The 27,406-nt window shown below is 37.8% G+C and overlaps 1 protein-coding gene across 10 annotated transcripts in view; it reads left to right on the top strand.

The window, feature by feature from the left end:
- The first annotated feature begins 8,104 nt into the window (after positions 1–8,104).
- Positions 8,105–27,406, top strand: part of ripor3 (RIPOR family member 3) — a 39,538-nt gene continuing 20,236 nt past the window's right edge. The window contains exons 1-4 of one of the 10 annotated variants that reach the window (XM_017304584.2): positions 8,105–8,409; positions 10,419–10,522; positions 19,345–19,417; positions 27,019–27,162. In XM_017304584.2, coding sequence (XP_017160073.1) covers positions 27,155–27,162 — 8 coding nt within the window. In that variant the 5' untranslated portion in view covers positions 8,105–8,409; positions 10,419–10,522; positions 19,345–19,417; positions 27,019–27,154. Of the gene's footprint in view, positions 8,410–10,418; positions 10,523–17,339; positions 17,447–19,344; positions 19,418–24,179; positions 24,501–24,520; positions 25,007–27,018; positions 27,163–27,406 lie in introns of those variants that run through there. The other 9 variants (XM_017304585.2, XM_008408321.3, XM_081606787.1 and 6 more) reach the window with 9 other exon arrangements.

Here is a 27,406-nt window from a genome sequence, read left to right on the forward strand (position 1 = left end):
TAAAATCTGCCACAGTTTCAACAGGTTGGCCATCGAGAGAAACTGGAACCACTTTAAGGTCTTTAGGTGTTTAGATCATTTAATTAGCTCTATATTTTTAAGAGAATGAAAAATTAATAATAATAAAGACTTTGCGGTATTCTGATTTAGTAATGTTATTATATTAGTTGTGTTACCACCCCCACGCCACTAGAGGCAGTAGCAACCCCGAAAAGATGCGACTAAGGAGCAGATTTAGAAGTTCACCGAAAGCTACAGAATCTGGTAAAAACTGTGAGTTTTGCTGAAGTAAATAAAGACACAAGTTCAAATCCATGCTGAGAGTGGAGCTCCTTCAATCAGTGCTCCTCCGCAGCTCTGATTGGCTAAGCAGTGTAACGTGATCCTCTGATTGGCTCAGCAATGTAACGTGATCCTCTGATTGGCTCAGCAATGTAAAGTGATCCTCTGATTGGCTCAGCAATGTAACGTGATCCTCTAATTGGCTAAGCAATGTAACGTGATCCTCTGATTGGCTAAGCAATGTAACGTGATCCTCTGATTGGCTCAGCAATGTAAAGTGATCCTCTGATTGGCTAAGCAATGTAACGTGATCCTCTGATTGGTTAAGCAATGTAACGTGATCCTCTAATTGGCTAAGCAATGTAACGTGATCCTCTAATTGGTTAAGCAATGTAACGTGATCCTCTGATTGGCTAAGCAATGTAACGTGATCCTCTGATTGGCTAAGCAATGTAACGTGATCCTCTGATTGGCTAAGCAATGTAACGTGATCCTCTGATTGGCTAAGCAATGTAACGTGATCCTCTGATTGGCTAAGCAATGTAACGTGATCCTCTGATTGGCTAAGCAATGTAACGTGATCCTCTGATTGGCTAAGCAATGTAACGTGATCCTCTGCAGGAGGTGATGGCAAAGCGGGGCGTCATCACGACTTTACACAAATCTGTCTTTACCTCCGCGGCAGAGGCTCCGCCGAACCCCTGAGACCGACTCATCGAACCCGTGGGGTTCGATCGAACCAGGTTAAGAACCACTGCTTTAAACATACAACATCTCATGTAAATGTTGATTTTTCTTCTGTTTTTTTCCAGATTGAATCGTTTTGTTCAGTCTAAGAATTAAATTGGATCAGAAATTTGCATTTAAGTTCCTCCTTCAAAATCACAAACTACTTGGAAAAACTTTGGCTGAACAAGATCTTTGAGATTCATTACACCAGATTACTAAACTAACCAAGAGCAAAATTTATTTTCAAATATTTTAGGTGATAATTACGATGTTTAAAACGTGTACACGTGTAATTTGTATGCAAAACTTGCGCAAAATGCAAACTGCAGCATGTTATTCTTAAACCTTTTCATATACAATCTTGCAAAAACACATCTTCATCTCTAAAAGTTGAACTTTTGTTAATTTCCAGGCATATTTCAGGGGAAAAATAACGATCAGATTCTGTCATGATTTGTTCCTTATCATCAAAATAAGATGAAAAACATGGAGGGATCCCAGCAACGGGGTCGATAAAGTTTCTGTTTCTGCTACAGCTTTAGCTAACATGCTAAACCTGTAAAGATGAGCTCTCATGTTCACATGCTAAAAATGTTTGCAGTATTTTTAGTTGGCTGCTGCAGCTTTGAGCATCAACCTGGTGGCCTACTTTATTTTTACTCTGCAGCAGGAGCGTCAGTTTGGGCCGCATCAAAACCATTAATGTTCTCCAAGCGCCGCTTGTGATAAAACACAACAAGCTGTTAAAACTTTAGCAAATAACGGTCTCTGCAGTTTTATCAGTATTTCTTAAAATTAAATTATATTGAACATATTGTCACAGTGATCAGTCCCTCCAGGATTTTATATTTGTTTTGGTGAGTTTTTGCAATAAAAATGTCTGATTTTGTGGCACTAATTTAGAAATATTTGCAAGGCATTTTGTAATCTTTGCACTCATATAAACAACAGAATATTAAACTCGTTCTAGATAGAAACAAGCAAATTAAGTTTTCTAAAAAAAAAAAAGTGAATTAAATTTCTGAGTTTGAAAAGGCCAAAATTTGTGAGATAATTCAGAAATAAATATTCATCTAAAAAAAAAAAAAGGACATTTTTGAGTTTGAAAAGTCAAAGATTTGTGAGCAAAAAATTCAAAAATCTTTCAAATTTCTGAGTGAAATTTTTTTACTTGAAACTTTTGCTGAGGCCGCAGATTAGTACAATTAAGAAATACTGCCACCTGCAGGCGAGAGTTAGCATCACTTGAACTCAACGATTTTGATAATTACATAAAATTTGCAAAAACAAACTCACAGCTGCATAGTGAGAAAAAATCTGAGGATCTGAAAATTTTGCGCTAATTTCTATCATCCAGAAATCGAGAAAAACTGCAGAGCTTGGTTGATGTAATTTTCCAGTGAACGGATCAATATAACTTTGATTTGATTGATAAAGTATTTAAGCTCACAGCGGTTATCTGGATGGTTTTATTTATTCGTCCCTCTGGAGCCCAGAGGGACATAAAAGGGCTGAAAGGACTAATAGTATTAATCGTGATTAATCGCTTATTAAAACAGTCAACTAAATTAGTAATCGATTAATCATTAACTGGAGAAGACAGACTCAAAAAGCCATTTGGTGAAAAAAGCACAACATATTCAGAGCGTGTGAGTTTTTAATTTCACGTGATTTAAATTCTGGAGAAAAAGGAAACTTTTTCTATCCAATTTTAAACCATTTAATAAAAAAATAGTCACTGGATTATCTGAACAATGTGCTGATGCCAGAACAGCCAGGAAAGAGTTTTTCACAAGTTCATGTCAAGCGTTCACTAAAGGAATGTCAATGTTGGGTTTTAGGCAATTAAATGTTTTATTATTTAAAAAAGGAACTGAACTATTCCTTTATTTGTGTGAAAAATCTGCAGAATGTGGCCATTTTAACCGATTAATCATCAGAATAATTGATTAATTGTCAAAATAACTGATTAATCGATAGCTAAAATAATAGATGCAGCCATGCTTTTATTATTCTTTATATTAAATAGTTTACTTTTAACTATTCCATTGTGCTTCCTCTGTAAATGTCTTTATTTACCCCAAAGAAATGAAGCTCATTCAGTCTGTTTGAGATGTTTAGTTGACTTTGAGCGGTGAAAACCAGCAGCGATGAAACTCCGGGTTTAGTTTTTCAGGACAACAGCTTCCACAGGGAGGTCGTGAAGCTGCATCGCTGTAAAATAATGACACGTAACGAGTTTTCCTCGTGTTTCTTTAACGAGCAGGTTGGCAGTGAAGGCGGCGGCCATGTTTCGTCGCTCCTGTCTGAAGCCGTGCAGACAGATGCTGCTCCGCTGCTGCAGCTGCTCTCGGGGAACCATGTCGGCTCCTTGGCCTGGTCCGCGGCTGTTGCCACGGCGACGGATGCTGATGCGCCGAGTCTTGGGCATGTCGCCATGGCGCTGCTGTGGAGGGGGATTGAAACGTGCTCAAAACAACAGCAGAGAGAGAAAGACAGATGCATTTCAGAGGAATATGCTGAAAGGTTTTGTCTTTGTATCCATTTTGATTTTTTTATTTTCTTTTTGAAACCAGTTAGAGAACCAGTTGCTCTCTAACTGGTTATTTTGTCAATCAGTACCTCTCTCTGATAGTCTGTAATGTTTGCTTTCTGTGTACAAACGAGCAATAATAATATTAACCATTTCTCAGAGAAATCCTGAGCTACAAATTGTTGTTTTGAAAAGTTTCAGGATAATTTTCTGAATTTTTTGGATTTATTTCCATTTAGAAACAACGACAGAATTTCCATACTGAAATATTTAAGTTTTCACAAGCCTGTGGTGAAATAGAAGGATTCATGGATGACCTGGTAAATACTCTGTCTTTTACAACATGTAATCAAAACCATCAGCTGGCTAAATGAGAACCAGTTTTATTGGCATGTTTACTGTTAGCAGCAGCAGAAAGAGAAAAACATCAGGCTGGCAAATTATCTCAAAAGCTGCAAATATTTGATGAAAATCTGGTGATTTCTTTAATAACTAACCTGTAGATAACATCAGTAAGTGAGGACTGCCTCAGTTTACGGAGGAATATTAGTGCCATAAAGAAGTTCTGACTTTAATCTCAAAATCAGAATTATTTAAATTGTTTGTTACATCAGGAAAATCTAGTCTTAAAGCTCAAACCAACAAATAAATTTGAGAAAGGCAATTTTAATAGTCCAATTTTTTTACAGAAAATTTCTGAGATCAATCTCTAAACGTGGATAACATGAAGGTTTACACATCCTACCACAAGGAAGAGACAGTTATGAGATTATTTTCACACACTGGCAACATAGTTGACACCTAATACTGTTTGGTTATTCGTTTGGATTCGGACATAGATTGGCACAGAATTAGGATTCTGAGATTAAAGTCAAAATTCTGAAATTTGCTTATTTTTATGCAAACTTAAATAATTAATAATAAAAGACAAATAAAGTAAATTTCACTTGGACTTTTTTTTAAAAGGTTTTATTGGCTCTAGTGGCCTTTATTTGATAGTTAATTGGGAAATGAGAGAAGGGGAAGACATGCAGAAAAGGTCACCAGGTCGGGAATCGAACCTGCGAAGGCTACGTCGAGGACTGAGGCCTCCATATGTGGGTTGTGCTTAACCCCTGCACCACCACAGCACACTACTCATCTGGACTTTTGTTTGTATTTTTCTCTCTTTGCCTCTGAAACCTTGGATCCTCCCTCAGCTTCTTCGTGCTCCTTTTAAAGGGCCGGGCCCCCCGTGTTGGGAACCACTGACATGAAGACAAAGTGACTACGTCAACAAAATCTAAAAATAAAACATGACATTTACAACCGATGCATCATTTCAGAAAGCCTGTTGGTGAATCTGACTGATTTCTGATCCAAACAGAAAATGGAAACATTTTTATTGGTTTTTCATGGAAAACAAAGTTTAGTCTGACGGTAAAAATGTGTAATTCAGTATCTAACAGCAGAGGGCCTCATGCTACAGAGATAGAAAATATGTCTCTGTTTCTTCAGCACAAAAAACATATCTACATCAAAAATGGCAATAAAAATTCATTTACATAATAAAGATTTTTATTGATTTAACCAAATTTGCAGCCTGTGTTTTTTCTTTCTCAAGGTAATTTGACTTAAGCATCTATTTCAGACTTATGAGGTGAAAAATAGAGAAATTATTAATATGTTTTAGGGGGAAATAAGATTTTTATTTCAATGAAGTACCAACGGTGCATTAATAATATGAGTAAAGTTTCTCTAAAAACATAAAACCAACTCAAAGCCTAGTTCAAGTCTGTCTGTCTCTGATTTAATGAGTCATCTGATTAATATTGTTTTAAATTTAACTTTTTGGTTATGGTTTTTTTTAACAAAAGTTTTTGAGCAATTTTCTGGATATGAGAATTTTTATTTAACTAAAATAATACGGCCAATACAGATGCAAGTTTACCATAAAAATGTCTTAAAATTAAGAGCAAAAAGTTGCTTTATTGAGGAAAAAACTTGATTTATGAATACAACCAGTTCCGGTTATTTACCCAAGCGGAAAACCTTAAAGGGGCAGCCGACTGTTTTTTATCTTTCCGTCATGTTGTGACGTTTTTCCCTCATCAGAAACAAACCCAGAGTGTTGCTTTGATTCTTTTCATGCATGTTTGAGAAATCCTTAACTACTCTGTCTCCATGGCAACCATTCAGCCGTGTAAAACACCTGGTTGGACCTAGCTCCGCCTTCAAGGCGCAGCTCCTCCCCACTCAGCTCCTTCAGACTAGCCAGCAGCAATCAGCAAACTGCTTCTCAAGAGCAGCGCTAGTAAAAACATTAAAGGGTTAAAAGAGGAGCCATGTTGAGATGACTTCCTGAAGGCGGAGCTTCAGAAAGAGGAGGAATTTCAAGGCGTTGAATTACAAAGTAAAATTTCTTTTGTCATATTTGATATAGAGCCTTTTTATACCAACTGAACAACACCTGATTAAGCAGTAAAATGGCGCTTTGTGCCTGAAAACACACAATACTGCAGCTTCACACTTTCATCCGGGTCGCAGCAGACGTGCAGCAGAAACACGCCCGCATATCCGATCATCAGCTGCTGCGTGTGCAGAGGGAGTGGAGCAGCATAAACAGGATGCCGGCGTCTCTTCGCTCTTATCTGTGCCTCACATGTGTTGGTGAGGCTGTGAACGGGCCAGCTGATGCAGCATGTGTGAATACCGAGTCTGTGTGTGTGTGTGTGTGTGTGTGTGTGTGTGTGTGTGTGTGTGTGTGTGTGTGTGTGTGTGTGTGTGTGTGTGTGTGTGTGTGTGTGTGTGTGTCAGCGTCTTACTGACCAGGCAGATTTGTATACCTACATTTACGTGTGTCTGTTTTCAGTTACACACCGGGTGTCACTTCTTTTTATTATACATGGTAACATTGTGAGCAGATTTAATGTTGAGATGAATAAAACGTGTTTTAATCACAGAGGCGTTTTAAAGGCGTGCAGTCGCAACACAAACATCTCCTGTGAAAACCAAAAGGTGTGTCGTCACGGTGAGTTGTAAAAGAGAAATGGCTGCTTTCGCACATTCAGCTTTACTGGCCATAAACCATTAATTTTATTTCACATTTTCACAGCATTCAGACACTAAAGGTGACCAGCAGCACTTTCTTGAACAGGTTAGGGTAGATTTATGGGTTACAAAACATGTCAATTACATTTATTGAATAAAATTATTCCAACATAATCAGATTTCAGCCTCTTCAAACAACCGTGTGTCTTTGAAAAGCAGAAATGGAGCCTCCAGCACAACAAACAAAGATCCACTAAGTGGTTTCAGGATGGTAATTTAACAACAAAACACTTGTCTTTGCCAGCAGCCATTGTGCAACGCATACAGTGTTAAAACCAGCTGACCAAACGTGTTGGAGCTCAGCTTAGAAAATCCATGTGAACTCTGCTGACGTTGAATGTATATGTGAACCAAGTGGACCAGACATCGTCTCAAAGCAGGAAGTGGACTACAGAGCAGGGCATTCTGGGTAAATACAACTAAAACAAACACGGTAGGTTAATGCTAGTGGGAGAAATGGCTTGAGAAATCCGCCAACCACAAAATTTAACACCACTCCATTTTTGTTTGCATTTCATAAAGAAGGAAGTTGTGCTCAGCGTCTTCTTCAGTGGTTTTTGTGTATTTTCCTTCAGTGGTTCTTGGCGCAGCGCCCCCACAGGTGAGGAGGGGAACTGGTTTTTCAAAGGGTTTGGTTGGTTTGACTCAGTGCAGCTGAAAATTTGGCCTCCAATCCAACCAAACCTACTGGACTATCAGGACTGAGGACATCCTGAATGAGGCTGTCAGGATGGCTTTAATTTAACTGCAAGTTTCAGAGACTGAAAGTCTGGTTTTCTCAGAGCCAGAAGAGAGAAACGGGGCTGGATGTGGTGGCTTTTAACAACTCCACATATTTCTCTTCATTCTCATGGGCTGCGCATTTCTTCAAAATGGCCGTGTGAACCACAAACACGACTGCAATTAAAGCGAAGCATAAAACACAAATAATTGGATGCCCAACAAACATTAAACTCCTTTGTTCTTAATAATTGGACTCAAACGCCTCCCAGTCAGGAACTAAACATGTTTTAAGTTATTTCCAAACACACGGAGGTGGTGACCCTCCTTCCAGGGTGCAATATTTATTTGGAGAAATGCGTGGCCATCAATCAGATCACTGATGTATGAGGTCTGAGTCGGAGCCAAGTTCTGTAGTTTAAAGCCAAACATGATACTCACCAAGCGGAGCCGGGGGGAAGGGGAAGAAAAGAGTGGAGGAAGGGAAGAGTGGGAAACTTTTCTATAAAAAAACCCCCCTAAAAATGGGAGAAGAACTTAAAAAGAGACAAAGAAAACAGCCGTTTAAATATCAGAAAGAGGAGAAAAGAAATTCAGCTGCATGAAGAAATGTCAGTTTGAAAAACATTAACTTACAGAGGATGTTAAAATAAAAAGAAATATAAAATATCTGTGGATGACAGACGGAGAAGTGTGGGAAGGGCCGAAAGAGGAGGAGAGAAACCCAGAAAAGGGAGTGGAGAGACAGCTGAGAGGCAGAGCTGGAAAAATAAACGTTTCTCACACAACAAATGAGGAGAAGAAGAAGAAGAAACTGAGTTTCCACATTGTTCTAAAACCCAGCAGAGCTTCTGCAAGACCGAGCGCTATCAGGACTGAACAGGCGGCTGCCAAACCCATCCACACACACACACACACACACACACACACACACACACACACACACACACACACGCACACACACACAGAGACTGAAAGCAGTGTCAGATATGACTCCATTCGGCGTTCCGGACCGGCGCTGACAGTTGGGAATAACTGTTTCTCCTTCCTGTACGGTGAGTTTCCTTTGCTTTCATGTTATTATTATATCACTGATGTTTAATCTGTTTAATGCCTCAATTCAAAGTTATGCTGAGTAAACGGATAGGTTAGCTTACAGCAGTCAGTATCCTACCCGCTAAACTACTAACGATTGTTTTAGTTATCGATTATTCTGACGATTAATTGGACACAAAAAAGGAAAAAAAATCCTCACATTCTGCAAGATTTTTTATTTAACTCTTTTTAGTAGAAATATATTAAAAGGTGCAAATAAACAAATATTCAATTCCTTCTTGAAATAATAATTTTTTTTTTACCTGAAATTGAATTAGGGCCAAGCTAAGAAAGTGAAACTATAATAAAATTGTAGTATTACGAGAAATTATGTATGAGAAAGTCATAATTTTATGACTTTAGAGCCACAATCAGCCTCTATTGACATCAAACAGAAGCACATTTGTTTTTGTTGGCATCCAAAGAACAAAAATAGACAAACAACATAAGACAACCTGAGGCTGCAGCCGTCTGGTGACTTTATTTTCACAATATATATATGTTTTATTTTAATTTTGTCTTATTTGGCCCTAGTACTCTGTCATAATGGCACAACTACTAACCAACTCGACAAGTTTTCTGCCATATAGAAATAGTTTTGTTGATTTTATCTAAGCTAAAATAAGAGAATTTTGGTCAGCTTTAACTTCAGACACTGAGACAAAAATGTGTTTGTGTCTTTTTATTTCATGGACATTAAAATCACGGTTCAATTGTATTTGCAGACAGAGGTTTTTTGTACTAATTGCAAAATGTATAGATTTTTTGAGCAGTTTTGGCTTTACTGCTGCTCTGATGTTTTTTTTTCAGCAGATTGTATTTTTTTTCCCAGTCTGTTTACATCAATTAATAACTGATTATTTAAGTATTTTTCTCAACACTGAATCTGAGGGAGCAGGGACACAGCAGCTGTTCAGATGTTGGTCGTGGCTTCAGACTGGCTGGATGTGATTTTCAGTTTGTGTCATTTCTGTTGTAATCTTCTGATCCCCGTTAGTTTTCATGGCCTGCTGCCGTGTTGTGCTTTTATTTTCAGATATCAGGTTTCATCTCTGCAGAAAAGCTGCATTAAGCCTTCACTTGAGTGGGAACTTTGGCTGAACTCGCGTTGTTTAGTGCTTCAGTTTCACAGTAAATCTTCAGCTATGCAGAAGAGTCCACTTATAAACCCTGTCAGATTTATCAAACACTAAATGGCTTTTGAGGAAGATTTAGGGTGAAAGTCATTCAGATATTTTGCTTTTCTGAAAACCTGAAATGAATTTCAATGATTTCATATCTCCAAATAACACACCGTGCCTTATTTTTCTTTTGTCCTGCTGTTTCTAAGAACGTTTTCCCACCTGATAATCCAGTAGACATTTGTTACATGTTCTGCTGCTGCGGCTCTCTTACTGTCAAAGAAATCTGTTCCCCTCCTTGCCTGTGGGGGCGCTGCACCAAGAACCACGAAAGGAAACAATACGAAAACCTCCAAAAAAGAAGACACTGAACACAACTTCCACGAGACGTTTCTCCCATTAGCGCTAGGCTAATTCTGGGTAAATACAACCAAAACAAACACGCTAGTCCAGCGCTAGCAGGAGAAATGACTCATGGTTTTTACTAAAAGACATAAGAGAAATCCTACAACCACAAAAATCTAACGCTATTCCACTTTTGTTTACATTTTGTGAAAAGGGAAGTTGCGCCGAGTGTCTTCTTCAGAGGTTTTTGTGTCGTTTCCTTTAGCGGTTCTTGGTGCAGCGCCCCCACAGGCGAGGAGGGGAACAGGCTGCTCAAAGGGTTTGGTTGGTTTAAAACAAAGCAGTGTGAAAAAGAACCACAGCATCTGCTGGTAGCAAATTTTGGTCCCCAATTGAACCGAGTGAATCCACTTTAAGTTGTTGTGTGAATTACAGAAGCAAATCATTAAGTTAAACTCATCCTCCATGTTTCCTCTCCATCATTCCTCCCGTCTTCACGTCAGACGTTTTCGCTCTCAGAGCCAGAGTGTCGCTTTCTCATGAACCCACCAGTGAGTGCAGCTCAAACTGACCGGATGCCAGAAAAAACATCAACGCAACAAACCGGGTCAGAATCAGCGCCCTGCGTTATTTATTCCTCCTGTCCTCCATCCTCTATTTCTCATGTCATCCATCCTTTATTCCTCCTATCCTCCATCCTTTATTCCTCCTGTCCTCCATCCTCTATTTCTCATGTCATCCATCCTTTATTCCTCCTATCCTCCATCCTTTATTCCTCCTGTCCTCCATCCTTTACTCCTCCTATCCTCTGTTATTTATTCCTCCTTTATTCCACCCTATCCTCCATCCTTTACTCCTCCTGTTATTTATTCCTCCTTTATTCCTCCTGTCCTCCATCCTTTATCCCTCCTATCCTCCATCCTTTATCCCTCCTGTCCTCCATCCTTTATCCCTCCTGTCCTCCATCCTTTATCCCTCCTGTCCTGTCCTCCATCCTATCAAAAAGGACATAAATTAAAGGATTCTTTTAGTTTAGTAATCAATTATTCTATCAATTACTCAGACGATTGATCAGATTAAAAATGGGCATTTTATACATATTTTTCAATTAACTTCACAAGATTTTTAAAAAGTGCAAATAAACAATTTAATTCCTTTTTTAAATAAGAAAATAAACGTTTTACAGAAAAAATGTAGCACTCTGGGTGAAACTGTATCACATGATGAGTTTCAGGTAAACATATTTATAGACAAAAATATTTTTATCTTAAATGCAAAACTTATTTGTACAGTTTTGTTTTAATTGCTGCTCTGATTATGTCGCTTTTTCAGCAAATATGTTTTTTTTTTGTCTTTATAACCCAGTTAATGATTAAATGATTGATGGTTATTTCAATAATCGATTAATCATGATTAATCGTTTCAGCTTTGCTGTGGTTGTGGTCCGTCTCTCCGGTTTTCATCAGAACTCCTGGAGCGTTTTGGATCAGCTGAAGGATTTAGCTGCACTGTCTAGACTTTCATTGTCTCAGTTCGGGCTAAAGTCGGACTGAGTTTTTTGCACAGATCCTCTCCACTCCCTTCAGCTCAACTGGTTTTGGTCAGGCGTGCCAATCATAAATCCACATGTTCAGCGTATATGGGGTTAGACTTTCCCTTCAGGGTAATTTACATTTTATATAAGCAGTCAGGGAAACGCTGTCAGATTGACTGGGTTGTTTTATACTACGCGGTTCTGAACTCTCTGACACCGTCTCGACGTCCTCCGAGGGGGTCCCGTCAGCTCTCCGCTGCACTGACTAATAAAACAAGAATGTCGTAAAAATTCCTGGGAATAAAACCCCCAGTTCAAGGTAAATAGACTTATGCACCATTATTATTATTATTAATGGACGAAAAAAAGGCTTTCACACAGACTTCTGTTGTTGATCTCTGTCAGTTTTACGAAATTGGTTGGACTTTTTCTGTTCTGTTGAAGCCCGTTAGCCTGATGTCACATAATCAGAACCAGTTTTATAAATTTTACATTATTTTATTCAGTATTTGGACTCTCGCTTTTGCCTTCGGCTCCTCCTTGGAACTGGTTCAGACTCAATCCACTGTGTAGAAAGGCAGCCATTTTGTTGCGTCGTTCACCATGTTGTAGTTTTACATCCGCAACATGGTGTCACGCTTCCCACAAAATGCTAGCTGCGTTAACCCCCAAGGACCACTCATAAACATTAGCTCAGCTAACGCTAACTGGCTACATCAACATAATACTTAGCAGAAGCTAATGCTAACGCGTCAGCCATGGTGATACCTCAGGTCGTCTGCTGCAACACGTCACAGATGCAGAATGTGGGTAGAGGGAACGGAGCTGCAGCGTAAATAGATTTCAAAATAAAAGCATGAATATAAAGGTAGACGAATTCATAACAATTGATAACCGAAACTTTAACAAAAATGTCAAACTTTATTCAAGTGAAAGCTTACAAAACAGCAGAGTAAATTTGCACTTTAGCATTTAATTTAGCAGACGCTAACTGCGCTACGTGCTTTCAAAGTTAGCAAAAGTGCTAAACAAAAAAAATTAGCTGATTAGCATTAGCAAATTAGCGGTGTACAGTGAATAGACAGATAGATATCAAGACTGCCATATTGGAGGCATCGCTGCAGTCTGTTGAGGTGAAGGAAAATCTGACCCAAAAGTCAAAAGTCTTTGCTCAATGGTCCAACTATCCGAAGAGCGAGATCTCTTGAATAATCACCAGCCAAGAAAACATGTTTTATTTATTTAAAAAAATATATTTCCAAAACATATAGCTAATTAAGAGCTAAAATCTGCCTCAAATTCGTTTTACTTCTGTTGTTTTAGACCCTTTTGCTGACATAATGCATAAATTAAACAAATTGTTTATCAATAAATATGGAGTCTTACAGCATCTCAAGGTATTGCAAATAGTCCAGAAAAGTTATTTTTTAGTAGCTCTGATTTTAGACATTTTAGTCAACAGAAAATCTGGCATCCAGCTGACATTTTAACAATTATAGTTAAGCAACTGAACAAGGCACACGTTGTACCTCACATTAAAATCACAGCGGAGAAAAGTGGCCTGGGTGCAAACTGCTGCTATAATTCTGTCATAAATGAGCGAAAGCAGAGCTCATAGTGTTCACTTACTAACGACCATCAAGTTTTATGGCCAGAAAAGACAGAGAAACGTGTGATTTCCTTGTTATTTTTAATGTGTCCGATGAGGCTCAACAGGCAGGTCTAAAGCAGAACATGTAGCAATTATAATGGGAACTCTGTTTAGAAACATAATAAATAATTAATACTGAAGTCTAATTTTCTGAAAAGGTTTTTTTTTAACAAAGTGTTGCTTTAAGGTTTTTGTGCAATTATTCAGCCAAGTCATCGTACTCGTAAAAACATTTGGTACATTTTCCCATTAGTATATTTGATCTTTACATGGCTGAATTTTTCAGATTAAAAATGGAGAACAGAAAATTATGTATTTTTTATAAACAAATTACCAGAAAATTAGTTGTTTTTTTGTGGAAATTGCCATAGAGAAGTTGTAAATTTACTAGGGTTAAGTGGATTTAAAGGTGACCCATTATGCAAAATTGGCATTCCACTGGCACTGGGCCGTCACCTAGCAACCCCAGCCCGTCACCTAGCAACCCCAGCCCGTCACCTAGCAACCCAAGCGGGACTCCGCTACATTTGGTCAGTTAGTGGCTGCTTCATTTCTTTAACGTTAATTTTTAATCAGTGATCTCAGCTTAACTGGCATCAAGCAGAGACTCACTCAGGTGATAAATATTATTTTATTTCTTTAATATAAGTTATTCTTGGCTAAGAACGATAAAAACCGTCCCTGAACACGGCTAAACGTGGTGAAACGTTTTCTTTCTCTGGTTTTATTTCTCTCCAGACTGCAAACCTGACTTAGGAGAGAATTTCCATTTCACACTCGGGTGAGGATTCAGACAGACACACTGGCCTTTCATTGGCTTATATTATGACAAGTGAAGTCAGTCGTGTGAAGTGGAAAAATTAACGTTTTGCAAATGGTGACTTAAGAACAAAATAAGAACAGGTTGCAGAAACCTGAACTGCTAAAACGTGTGTGTAACTTTTGAAAAGGTTTCAAACATGAGGCTCTTTTTTTCCTTACTGGGTTTCCAGGAAAATCCCAGTAAAAAAAAAACAAACAAAAAAAAAAGCCAAAACCTAGAATAAATCTATTTAAATCCATTTAGTTTCCCTTTGGGGTCAATCACGTAGTTTTGAATTGAACTGAATTGAATCCACCAGTGTGGATCCCCGTTAGCAGGATTATTTCTCAGAAAGCCACCACTGTTTTTCGCAGCATTGCTTCGAGTTTTCCAGACTTTAGTTTCTCTACATGAATCTTTTTCAGCCGTTCTGCTGCTGTGATTATGAGCCAGTTTGGGCCAAACATCAGCATCAGAAACGAAAAACAAGATGGAGACAAAACAAGTCCAAATCACCAGCCTCCCACCACCATGGCTGTCAGCTGGGTTGAGGTTCTTCAACAATTCCCCAGCGGTTTTGTGGTTCGTTCAGCTGGAACAATGCAAAACCAAGTTGTGCTGACAAAACATGTTTGCTCACTTGTTTTCTATCTGTCCTGTCATAAACTCTAACAACGATACACACACCAAGACTTGTAGATTTTAAAACAGACCGATTGTGCAAAATTCACATTTTGCTAATTTCTGTACTTCCATTTAGGTCTCAACTGTTTCTAAAAACAGACCAAGTGTTTAGTGGTTGAGGGGGGTGAATGTTAATGTTAAAAAATTACATTTTGAGTGACGGAATTAGCTTTGTAGCACCTAGCATACGTCAGTGAGGATGTAGTCTTTTCTTCTTCTGCTTTTTTATGGCAGTTGGCAAGCAACATTCATATGTGCATTACCGCCATCTACTGGATCGGGATGCTAAATATATTCAATCTTAACAATAAATAATAATAAAACAAAAATAAAAAACTATATTCTGTCTATTAATTTAGTTTTCTTCAGGTACTTTAACAAATAAAACATTAAGATTCAGAAGTTGAAAGTTTTTCCCAAAAGGTCTTTTATGTTAAACTGTAATTTGTTGTTGTGTAATTAATTTTCTAGTTTGAATATTTGGACCAAAATAATAAGTTTCACAGTTTCTTCTTGAAAACAAAAATCATGTCTTCCTGTAGAATGTTTTTTAAATTAAAGTCATCAAATTAAAGAGCCAAAAGTGTTTTTAAATCTGAAATAAGGTTTGTTGTTACAACTAATCGTGGATCTATTTGGATATTTTTCCCTATTAACTCACCTGGTATTGTCTCTGTAAAATCCTTTTCCTTTTTATTGTTCATTCTTGTTTTCTTGCATCACATTTGGACTCTGAGACACAAAGCTGCCTCCCATCATCTGGAGAGATTATTATCCAAACTGTAGAGTTAAAGGAAGCTGAATGGAGTTTAGGTCCGAATATGAATTAGGGAATTCCCAAATTCCTGACATCTTTACATAATCACACCCACCTGCACTGCTTGGGTTTGGAGTAACAGCTGTAATTTCTGTTGAATCTGTGCAGCTGAAGCAGAGTTTTATTCCAGATCCATGTGTGATTTTTCCAGATGCTGTGATAAGCTTCAAGGAAGTAGCTTGTGAACCTTTAGTTTCCATTAGAGATGTGCCGATCAGGTTTTTTCCTGCCGATTCCTATCACATAATTATTATTCTTTTAATCATAAGCACTACGGTTACATTATGCGGAAAAAGGAACCATGAATTCACCTTAATTTAGACAAAAACTTGTTTTTAATAACTTTTTCCAAGAAGAAAACTAAACAAAACAGGCATTGTGCAAATTGTACTGCTATCGGTAATACTATCTTTAACAGACTGATAACATATGGAGGCTCTGAAGAGGCTAAATGATGCAAAGAGCCAAAATAAAACCTCAACATTGCCAAAAGATTAAAGTATAAAACTTAACATTCAAAGGCAAAAACAGGATCCATTACAATAAACAATCCAGAGTTACTGAATGAAAACTTCCTGTTAGCATGGCGGCTAGCTGATTACTGCTAGTTCTGAGTGGCTGTTTCTGACTGAGCGGAGTAATTATGCAGAACAGGGAGGAGATCGATTATTTTTTAGAGATTATCTGTCTCATGTTAGGACAGCGAAAGTTTTAATACGTATGTAAAATGTATTTTTTTAGGTTAGATGCTGCAGCTTTAAGCAGAGGTTCGGTGTGAGAGTCACTACCAGGTGGAGCAGAAGCGGCGCTCCGTCTGTGAAATATTACTACCTGTAGCGTAGCAGCGGTTCAACAGCGAGAGCAGAACCAGCGTCTTACATCGCAGCTCAAGACTTAAATAATTTTGCGGGTTATTTGTTTAGCTTTCTGACCGTCATGCTAATCCGGGTGAGTGTTTGTAGCTGTGCGCTGCTTTACCTGCTATCTGATCCTCCATGTCTTTTTTACTGCAGTGAGCCTCGATGTAGCCAAACTCCGTCAAGTATGGCATTGTTTTTATGTGTATTAGCTTCGTTGTGTTGACGCATTTTGACCTGCTTCAATTTATTGCCGCAACACGCAAACGTCCTCAATCACTCAGTGCGTTATAGTTCCACATCGCTTAGGGTTTGTTGCTGCACGTTTGGGCAGAATGAAGGAAAGAGGAGACCAGCTGCACAGGCAGGCTGCGAAATGAGATGCAGGTGATCGGTTTGTGTGATCGGCAAGAAGAGACCGTGATCGGCGATCACCTATCATGCACTTTTTCACAAAAATCGGCCGTTTATGATCGGTGACCGATCGATCGGCACACCTCTAGTTTCCATGCATCCTGCAGCATCGGCCAATCGCCATCAAAGTCTCATTTTAAAAATGAGTCCCATAACAGTAATCTATTTTATTTTTCATTATTTAAGCTTAAAACTGATCTAATTTATAGCGATGTTAAAAAGTGCTGATCTGCTGGCTTGGCCATGTGTTTTATATGTAACAATACAAACTTTGGTTCTTGGCACAACTCCTGTTTATGGAGCCTGATGTTAGATTTATGGGAGGAATGCAGCTTTGTTCAAGTTTGATTTATGCTTTGGATTTTTAAAAAGGTCCAAGAGAAGGAATATTAAAACAAGATGGGATCACAAACTGAATATAAACACAAGAACTCGATTATTCAAGATTCAGATGGATCAAATAAACAAGTCTTAGTTCAGTAACATATGCAGCTGTGCTCAGCAGAGGGATGTAGATTATACGCAGAAGCTTATGCAAACATGACGATGACAGTCAGCTGAAATGGTTTGAGTAAATGACAGGTATGACCTGGAACAGGTGAGCAGCCAGGTATCCAATCAGCTGACGGAAAACATACTCAATCACCTGTTTTCTATTTATTTAGAACAGTTTCCTGCTCTAAATCACATTTGAACAAGTGGCAAAACATCAATTCCCTCTGATTTAGTCCAATCGGCGCCCTTCCCATACACGAAGAACATGCATGTCAAAGTAAGTGAAGGTTATTATTCAGGTTTGAAATATCAGTTTTCCTCTGGAACAAACATTACAAATGAGTTCAGGTATATTCCAACAACCCTCGAGTGTTGCGTAAAACATTTTCTGCAACCATCATTTCTTCCAAGCGCTGTTAAATCCTAAAGTGTATTAAATCAAGCAACTCCACTGCAGAGAGTAATTTATGCAGCAAGTGTCTCAGGAGAAGTTTGAAGGTGGTTAAAATAACTTTAAAGAGCGTTGCAGCACTTTGTGGTTAACTTACAGAAATAAACAGCTTTGCAGCCTCCAGCTATTAGTTCAGCTTGTTGACATTATGCTAATCAGAGGTTAGATTTGTGAACTTCCAGAAAACACAGGAGAAATGTTTACATCATCTCTTAGTTTAGCATGCTAATTAGCGCTAAATGCTAACACAAACCTAATTTGAGCCCAAGAAAATTTTGTTTCAGGAACCGAACTGAGTGTTATAATTGTCCTGTATGATTTACTTTCATAAAAACGGTGACATTTCCCACATTTACATGCTAATGGTTAGCAAGTTGGATTTGTGCTAACAGGCTAATTAGCTCTCAATGCTAATTACTCTGCAGTAACACTCTGTAACAGTGTTGGGCTAATGGCTACTTGAAGTTACTCGTGGTTTTATCCCAAATTTATTTATAAAGATTTAACTATGACAAAATATTACAAATTTGACGAAATACCACCAAAAAATGAGCTGTAGGGGGCGATGGGAGGCAAGTTTATCTCCAAAACACTGAAAAGGTTCTTATAAGTAGCCTGCTTTTTGTGTTTTATTTAAATTTTTATTGTATTTTGTGTGTTCAGCATGTTCTGGGCACAGGTTAACTGTTGCTGACAGAGAGGTTAATGAAGAGGGGGTAGCTGTACCGCAGAGAGTTGGTGTGATTACAAACCCAGAGCTCCTCTCCTCTTCCTCTGCAGTCCTCATCCTGCTGCTCACCTCCAAAAGGCAAATAAATCTTCATCCCTTGTCAGCTATTCCTGTACAGAAAGGGGCAGTGGAAGAACAGATGCTTTACTTTTTCTTGAGTAGAAAATAATCTGGGATTTGGATTGGGAGGTTATGACTGTTTACAGGGCCGGTCCAAACTGTTTTGGGGTCCTGAGCAGATTTTCATTTTTGGCCCCCAAAACCAACATTTCACACCAGATGCTTTATCACTCCTAAGATACTTTGTATATGTAACATGCATATTATCATTAGCATCATTTGCGATCCTGCTAGTGTTGGTTATTATTTTAATCATGCAGGAGTAACAGATGATAAAAAGGGGAATTTGAGATGCAGAGTGGTATTGACGTGCGCCATATCATTTTATTTACTTGAAAGTAACATCAGCTGATAAACACTACATTTACAGTAAGCAAGTGAAATTTGGTATATCTAAAAACAATCTAGAAATTGTTCTTACACGTGTAATAGTAGGTAGTTTGTATTAGTCAGTGTTGTTTACATTTATTACAATATTACAATCAGCTATTGTTTTTTTTTGTTTTGTTTTTAGAAAGATTGCAGCAAACATTATCTTACAATCTCAGTAGCATTTTAGTCGGAAATATCAAACTTCTTCAAGTCAAACTAGTTTGCCTGTTTTTATTTTTTGGATGAAAAACACTTGTAATTATTATTTTTAGTCCGGAAGATATCAGTTTCCTGGCACCTCATTTGATTCTCTGAAACATTTTTCTCAGACTCTTAAATGGCGAGAAAGCTTATGTGTGATTTATAATGTGGAAAACCTTTGGTAGTCATGTGATTTTGATGAAACCTCTAGACAAATATAAATTTAATTTGCACCAGAAAATGCAGTGAAATAATTAGAGAAAGTTTTTGGAATTGTAATTTCTTGATTTATTTTTTGCAGATTTAGAGGATGAAGTGACACCAAAGTGACTCTCTGAGCCCTGACATCATTACAAACGGAGCAGAAAAACGAGGTAACTCTGAGAAATGAAAACATTTTGACTGAAATCGGACCAAAATGCGGATATGAACAGCTTTACGTTAGCAGCTCTGAGCATCTGGACGTCGGTCTGATAAACACAAACAGTCTGGTTTTAATCCACAACTGGATTCCAAAGCTTTCAACATTTTTCTGATTTTTCCCTCTATTTTTATTGATAAACACAATCAGACGAGGATTATCCCTATCGACTTTCAAACAGATGTCGCTGTGGCGCGTTAGTAGAGGACAAAGATGGATGTTGTTTTGATTTGTGTTGGGGAAAAAGAACAAAAGGAATTCATTTGGTCCGATTCGAGATGTTTGGATGTTCAGAGATGGATTCTGCATAAGAAAAAGTTTATGTAAATAAATTAAGAGAGATTTAGTTGTTTAATCTTTAGACTGACTTGGTCTGAAAACACAAGATCAGGTTGTTACCTCAAACACAATGTACGGTAAAACATCCTGGAAAAATGGAAAAAGACAATAACAGAAGAAAATTTCAATTTACAACACCAGCAACGATGGAAAACTCCAGACTTTGTAAAAAAGTATATTTTAGAGGTGTGCCGATCGATAGGCCACCGATCATAATCGGCCGATTTCCGTGAAAAAGTGTATGATCGGTGATCGGCGATCATTGGCTCATGTTGCCGATCACCTGCATCTCATTTCTCAGCCTGCCTGTGCAGCTGGTCTCCTCTTTCTTCACTCTGCACAAACGCGCAGCAACAAACCCTAAGCGATGTGGAACAATAACGCACTGAGTGAATGGGGAAGTTTGCGTGTTGCGGCGGAAAATTGAAGCAGGTCAAAATGCATCAACACAACGAAGCTAATACGACATAAAAACAATGCCATACTTGAGGAGTTTGGCTACATCGAGGCTCACTGCAGTAAAAAGACATATGGAGGACCAGATAGCAGGTAAAGCAGCGCACAGCTACAAACACTCACCCGGATTAGCATGATGGTCAGAAGGCTAAACAAATAACCTGCAAAATTATTTAAGTCTTGGAGCTGCGATGTAAGACGCTGGTTCTGCTCTTGCTGTTGAACCGCTGCTACGCTACAGGTAGTAATATTTCACAGACGGAGCGCCGCTTCTGCTCCACCTGGTAGTGACTCTCACACCGAACCTCTGCTTAAAGCTGCAGCATCTAACCTAAAAAAAATACATTTTACATAAGTATTAAAACTTTCGCTGTCCTAACATGAGACAGATAATCTCTAAAAAAAATAATCGATCTCCTCTCTGCTCTGCATAATTACTCCGCTCAGTCAGAAACAGCCACTCAGAACTAGCAGTAATCAGCTAGCCGCCATGCTAACAGGAAGGTTTCATTCATTAACTCAGGATTGTTTATTGTAATGGATCCTGTTTTTGCCTTTGAATGTTAAGTTTTATACTTTAATCTTTTGGCAATGTTGAGGTTTTATTTTGGCTCTTTGCATCATTTAGCCTCTTCAGAGCCTCCATATGTTTTCAGTCTGTTAAAGATAGTTTTACTGATAGCAGTACAATTTGCACAATGCCTGTTTTGTTTAGTTTTCTTTCTGGAAAAAGTTATTAAAAACAAGTTTTTGTCTAAATTAAGGTGAATTCATGGTTCCTTTTTCCACATAATGTAACCGTAGTGCTTATGATTAAAAAAATAATAATAATGTGATCGGTATCGGTGATCAGCCCTCATGTGTGATCGGAATTGGCAGGAAAATACCTGATCGGCACATCTCTAGTATATATATATATTTCCTTTATTATAAGGTATTGGTTAATGTAGAGGTATGAAAACTTTTGGTCAACAGGACATGAAGGCCAAAAACCTTTTCTTTTTTTAAATTAAACAAATAAAACAATCAGATTTGTTGTTGGGAATTCATGTTTTGTTTTACAAAATGTAAAAAGAATTTTACAAAAACCAAAATGAGGAATTTTGTTTACTTTCTAGGTATAAAAAAGAAGCTAATTTAGTCATTTCTGTTTAATAAATACATTAAAAGCTGATTAAAAAACAGTAACTGGATGTATGTGGAGGTTGTAAGATGTAAGATGTTTTATGTGATAATTTTGCTAAAAAATATATATTTTTAATAATAGAATAATAAATTAAAAGTAAAATGTATGTATAAAATAAAAAAAATAAATTGACACAGTCTACACCAGACATTTCGTACCTAATCAGCTGACTGACCGTTGAAGATTTCTTGAAAACCTGGATAAACGCTGATCAAGACTCATCCCAAAGCTGCCGTCTAACATTTTGAGTTTCCAACAACACATCTTCTGTAAATAAATAAAACTATAAACTGAAATAAAGCAAAAAAAATTAACAGAAAAGACTTAAAACAATGAAAACTCAGTGAAATTAAAGCTGATTGGCTGTTTACAGTACGAAGCACGGCCTGCTGAATCCACTCTTGGACGAATCGTGTGAGTTTCCAACTACAACAACATATTTCTTCACCCCAGAGACCATGAGTCATCTGTGACCTTTGACCTCCTCTAATATGAGCCAGCGAATCATGTTTCATCGGGCCCTGAACTGGAGGTGAAGAGTGTCTGAGATGATCTAAAAGCAGAGATTCAGATTTAATTAATAAAAGTTTCATTGGATTTAGATGAGGGGTCCTTCTGACAGACGGGCTGCCCCTGGCTGAGCCTGCTGAAAAACCTTTGTGGACAAATAACTGATGTTTGTTAAGATGTTTGGTTTGTGTTGCAGAGATTTAGACCTAATAAATAAATGTAGATAAAGCATCAGAGTGCTGCTAACGCCACAGAAACCCAGAATAATTATGATTTTGGTGCTAAAACTGGATCTGAGCCTCTGAATCTGGGAAACCAGCAACCAGTTAAGGATCTGGATTAAATCAGAGCCACTAGTGATTAAATCAGTTTTCTGATTAAAAAAAAAACTGGTCTTGAGTCCATGTGTGGTAATTCTTTGGTTTTTCAGTTTCAAAATAAAAGTTTTGGGGGTTTTTAAAGATATTTTTTGCTCTAGTGGCCTTTATTTGATAGTTAATTGACAGGAAAGTTGGTAAAATTGGAAAATTGGTAATGAGAGAAGGGGGAAGACATGCAGCAAAGGTTGCCAAGGCCGGGAATCGAACCTGTGACAGCTGCGTCGAGGACTAAGGCCTCGATATATGGGTTGTGCTGAACCCATGCTCCACCACAGCACACATCCTAAATGTTTAGTTTTTGTCCTAAGATTTGATTAGAAAAATTACAATTTCAAGAATAAAAAATTTACTTTTTATTCCATGCATTTTTATATTATTCTATTCTTTTAAGGAGAAGCTTAATATTTGGTTATAATATTGGGGACTTAATGGTGGAACCCCAAATCATGGTCTCAAGTGTTATGTTTTCATTTAGCATGTTAGCACATTAGCATGTTTGTGAACAAACTCTTCTTCTTTGGTGACTTCTGTCGTTTCCGTGTCGCTACATCCAGGTGTCAGTGCATCCTTAAAAAGTTCATCTAAAACTAAAACCTTAAAATGTCATAAATGCATTTTAAAAAGTAAGTTAGCCTTTAATTTGTTAAAGACCAACTTTAATATATGAAACTTGCTAGCTTGACTTATATGTTCTGTGTATTTGTATTTATTTACTCAGACATCTTCCATGTTCTGTGACTCGAGTCAGTTGAGGCTACAGCTAACTAGCTGCTAACATACATAACTTTTTCTTTTTTTTTTTATAAATGTATTACCAGTTGACTGAATTAAGTTATTGTATTTCTGTAGAGATACTGGTTTTAAATTCCACTCATACTCGTCTTAAAAAGGTTTTAAATTGTCTTAATTCAGACATTTTAAGGTCTTAATTTGGTGAAACCTGCAGAAACTCTTTCTGAATTTTTATTTTGGATTTGGATAGGTTAATCAAAAATCAGTTTAGTTTGCGTTTACTTCTTTTTATTCAGGTTTTAAAAACGGAGGGGGGGAAAAGCACGGTACTTTGTGCGATTTTGTTTTGAAACAGAATACCCAAAGAACAAAATACATGGATTTTCTTGCAACATTTTGAAAAATGTTTGGGAAACATGACTTGCAATCCATCTTTCTGCTTCAAGGACTCAGTAAATATTTGTATTCAGTCATTATAAATGACTTGGAAAGGGTTTTTTTCCCCTTCTTTTTTTAGACAAATGATGGTGAGAAAACAGTTTGAAGCAGATAAAAGGCACTTTATATGAGATCAGACTAGGAAGCTAATGCTAATGCTAAAGCCACACAGGCTGTAGACGGAGGAAGGAAAACGCCAGAAACCGAATTCCCTCCGTTTCAGTGGTTTTTGTGTCTGGAGCCGTTGCCGTGCAGCAGAACCTCACAAGGGACGCACAGATCATGTGGCGGCAACCACACATGGACGCCTGCGAACACACACAACCCTGACCTTTGACCTCCACACCATGGGGGACCCTGTAAATCACTAAAAGGTCAAAGCTAATTTTTTTCAGGTCCACACAAACCCGCCAGTTTGCTTCCAGGCAAACCCCCCCGCCCCCCTCCTGCAACACTTTTCATCACCTGAGGAATGTTAATTTCACATTTCACTTTTTGCATCGGTGGAAATCTTCAAAATTATTAAATCACTAAACTATTTCCAGTTTTTGTAATCCAAGTTATTAATTAATCAGTTAATCTAAAGTTGATCTTATCGGCTTTATCTTGAAACCCTTTTCCTCTTACATCATAATGGCTGACTGTTAGGAGCTGAATTTTTCATAATGTGCATAATTTTAAAACGCACATTATCTTTTAAACTTTTTGTCAGCCGTGTTAAATACCGACTGAATAAACAGAAAAAAGTTGTGGTTTTCTCACATTATTAAACCTGGACAAATGTATAAAACGGGAATCTTCGACAGGTCATTGTAGAGAAGAAAAAGAAGTACATTCCTGCCAAAAACCTCAGAAATTTTTAGAATAATTTCAAAATTCCTGTCAAAATGTGTCAATAATCCACCATGGACAGAGATGTGTTTACTGCCAGTGCCAGTTTATTGCCACAACATATTGAAGTGGACAGAATCTGAGAAGAAACTTTCTGCTGTCAGGTCAGTTTGCCTTTAATTTGTTAGCTGTGCTTTTTATTCAGCTTCTTCTTCTTGTAGCGCCTCTGAACACGTGGTTATGGCTCTTGAAGGAACGTTAAAACTTTGCGATAGCCCTCAAAAATCAACCGTGCTAACTGGCGTTAGCAGGTGATCCCCTCCGCCTTTCTGTCGCATCATCCTCGCCTTCGTAGCAAATCAGTAATTTCTGCTTTAGAAGTTGACGCAACTCCGCCGTGAATCAGCGCCGATAAGATGGCGGCGTAATGAGCCTGTCGAGTGTTTATTTTCACAACAGAACAGCATGAAGTTAATCTTACGTCCCAAACCGGTCTTTGTTTGGACCGTTTCTATTTACCACCGTTTAGCTACGGCCGCCATCTTTGATGCCGTTTAAGCGGTTCCGTTTAAGGATGATCAGCGGCGCCCTCTGCTGGTTGGCGGCCAAACTACAACACTAAAAGAAGATCTAAACGGACTTAATCTGATGAAACCATTGATAGACAACTGTAAGTCGATTCATTTTTGCATTTCAAATTAAATAAACTTTGACTGAACAAATGACCATTACTGAAAACTCAGTAATGATGATCGGACATTCGGGCATGTGAACAAACACAAGCATGTTTTTGAAAAAATGTTTAATTTGAAAAAATGACATTTGATAATTATAATAATCCATGTATTTTTTGTAAATAAATCTCTGATCCTTTCTCTCCATGGTTCCAAAACTCATATTTTATGGCCACAGAATCTCAAATTTACTTATCAGATCCTTCTATTACTGCCTTTTTTTTTCTTTTAATCCTCTGCAGATCCATGCTTTTGTGCAAACGCATCTGTGTCACTTTATTTCTGTGAAACATCTTCAGCTGTGTCTGCTGAGGTTGGGTCGGCATGTTAATCACTTTGTTTTTGCCACATTAACTCGTTTTCGGGGATAAATCAAATTCTGACCTTCGTCTTTCTTCCAAACGGTAGATGTTTGCATTGGTATTTTTGCCAGTTGTGTCTTTGTATTCCTGTTTAATTTAGCTTCATCTTCTGCCGTCGACGCACCGCAGCTCCGCCTCTCCTGTCTGTGCTGCTCTGCTTCAGAACCACATGGGGCGGTTTGCAGGAAATCCCCAAATTCCTTTTGAGAAACACAAAGAAAACGACACACTACGCTTTTTCCTAAACAAACGAGCTAATTAAAAAGAGTTTTAATTAAAAAGTCAACAGAAAGCAAAATCTTCTGTTGATTATTAGATAAAAGTAGCTTCTCTAAACTCCAAATTGAAAGTTTGACTTTTTGTGGCGCACCACGATGCGCAATTCCTTTGAGAGTCTTCAAAACAAGAAAGACAAGAAAACATGTCACTGTAGCAAGGAAGATGTTTTGATTTGGAAGAATTATTATTACATGGTTGCATTTTTGGAAGAAGCGCACCATACCTGGCTTGTCTGCATGTTCAGTCAGAACAAATTCAAATTTATAACAGCTGAAACTGTGAAAAACAAACTTGGAAGGGTTTAAAATCTCACATAGCAAAACTTGGTGTCAAATCTTCATGGGAAACATTACATTTCCTACAATTTTTCCAAAAAACATCTAAAAAGAAAAAGAGTAGGAAATGGAAGTTCAAACAGCAACTGAATTATTTTATGCTGATTGATTATTTGAAGTGATTTGACTTCAGTTTATTACTCAAATTAGTCTAAAAGTTTTCTAATGGTGAATTAGATGATTAAATATTTCAGAAAAATCCTCCACATTTGGCTACAAGTGCGGAACTTAGCACAGATTTTCCCAGGAGCCAATAAAATGATGAAAACTGATTTAATTTGGTTCATAAAATAGTATTTAAGCACTTGATTGTTATCTTATGCGTCCATTTGAAGTTTTCAGGGCCACTTAAAACGCTACAGCGGGCCGGATTTGGCCCCCGAGCCTCGAGTTTGATCAAGTTCTAAATAAAGAACCATTAAAAAAGGCATTTTATCAACATTTAAAGATGATAAATCGTCCGAACAAAGTTCAGTTCTGATCTCTCCCATTGACTACTTAAAGCCGTTTCTGGCCTCCGGTCCGGAGTATACTCAGATTCTGGGTCAGGACTACGACCTGGGTTGCTCTGACCTACTTCCATTGACAGCATGAGGTATTCCTGCCAGGATGTTTGTTCTTGATTTAGTTTATCTGCTTAGAAACCCTAAAACGTTGAAGTCGTTGCACAAAAGGAAAAGCTGGAACTTCAGGATGTTTGTTCAGATCCTGGATTGCAACAGTCCGACCCCACGGGACAAATTCACGCTGCGTTTCTGCTGAACAAAATGCATGAGAAAACCCAACATGCACACAAATCATCTCTATATTATCGGCCATCTGGAAGCAAAATCACGTTTGCGTAAAAATGCATCAATCACAGAAATCTGTTTCATTCCTTTACATGACGAAGACGACGCATAAACCTTTACATTTTTTATGTTTCAGCAGTTATTCCAAGGTTTTAAGTGTTTTATTTTTAATCTTCTGCAGAACATTGAAAGAAGATTTCCTGCAGAAGAACTGGAATATGTTTGAAGTCTTGGTTTGGATTCATTTGGAGGGAAAACAGATGATTGCGATTAAGTTTTAATGTTGTTTTGGTTCCAACCAAACTGCAGCGACCCACATGAAAAAGTGAGCAGATGTCAAACAGATTGTCTTACACAGCTTGTTGTTTTCTGGACATGGACTTTTTCTACTTTTATGTTATTTATATACATGCAAAGTAAAACATTTAATATAATTAAATGCAGATTTCGGCTTAATTCCACTTTTGCATCTCTTTATTTGTAATCTTAGTTTGAACTTTTCACGTTTTCAAGCCCTCTGCTTTTGGTTTTTTAATTTTTTTTGCACTATTATCACAGTTTCTTCATCC

The sequence above is a fragment of the Poecilia reticulata genome, chromosome 5 (genome assembly GCF_904066995.2).
Source record: "Poecilia reticulata chromosome 5, P_reticulata-male-v2, whole genome shotgun sequence".
Taxonomy (NCBI): domain Eukaryota; kingdom Metazoa; phylum Chordata; class Actinopteri; order Cyprinodontiformes; family Poeciliidae; genus Poecilia; species Poecilia reticulata.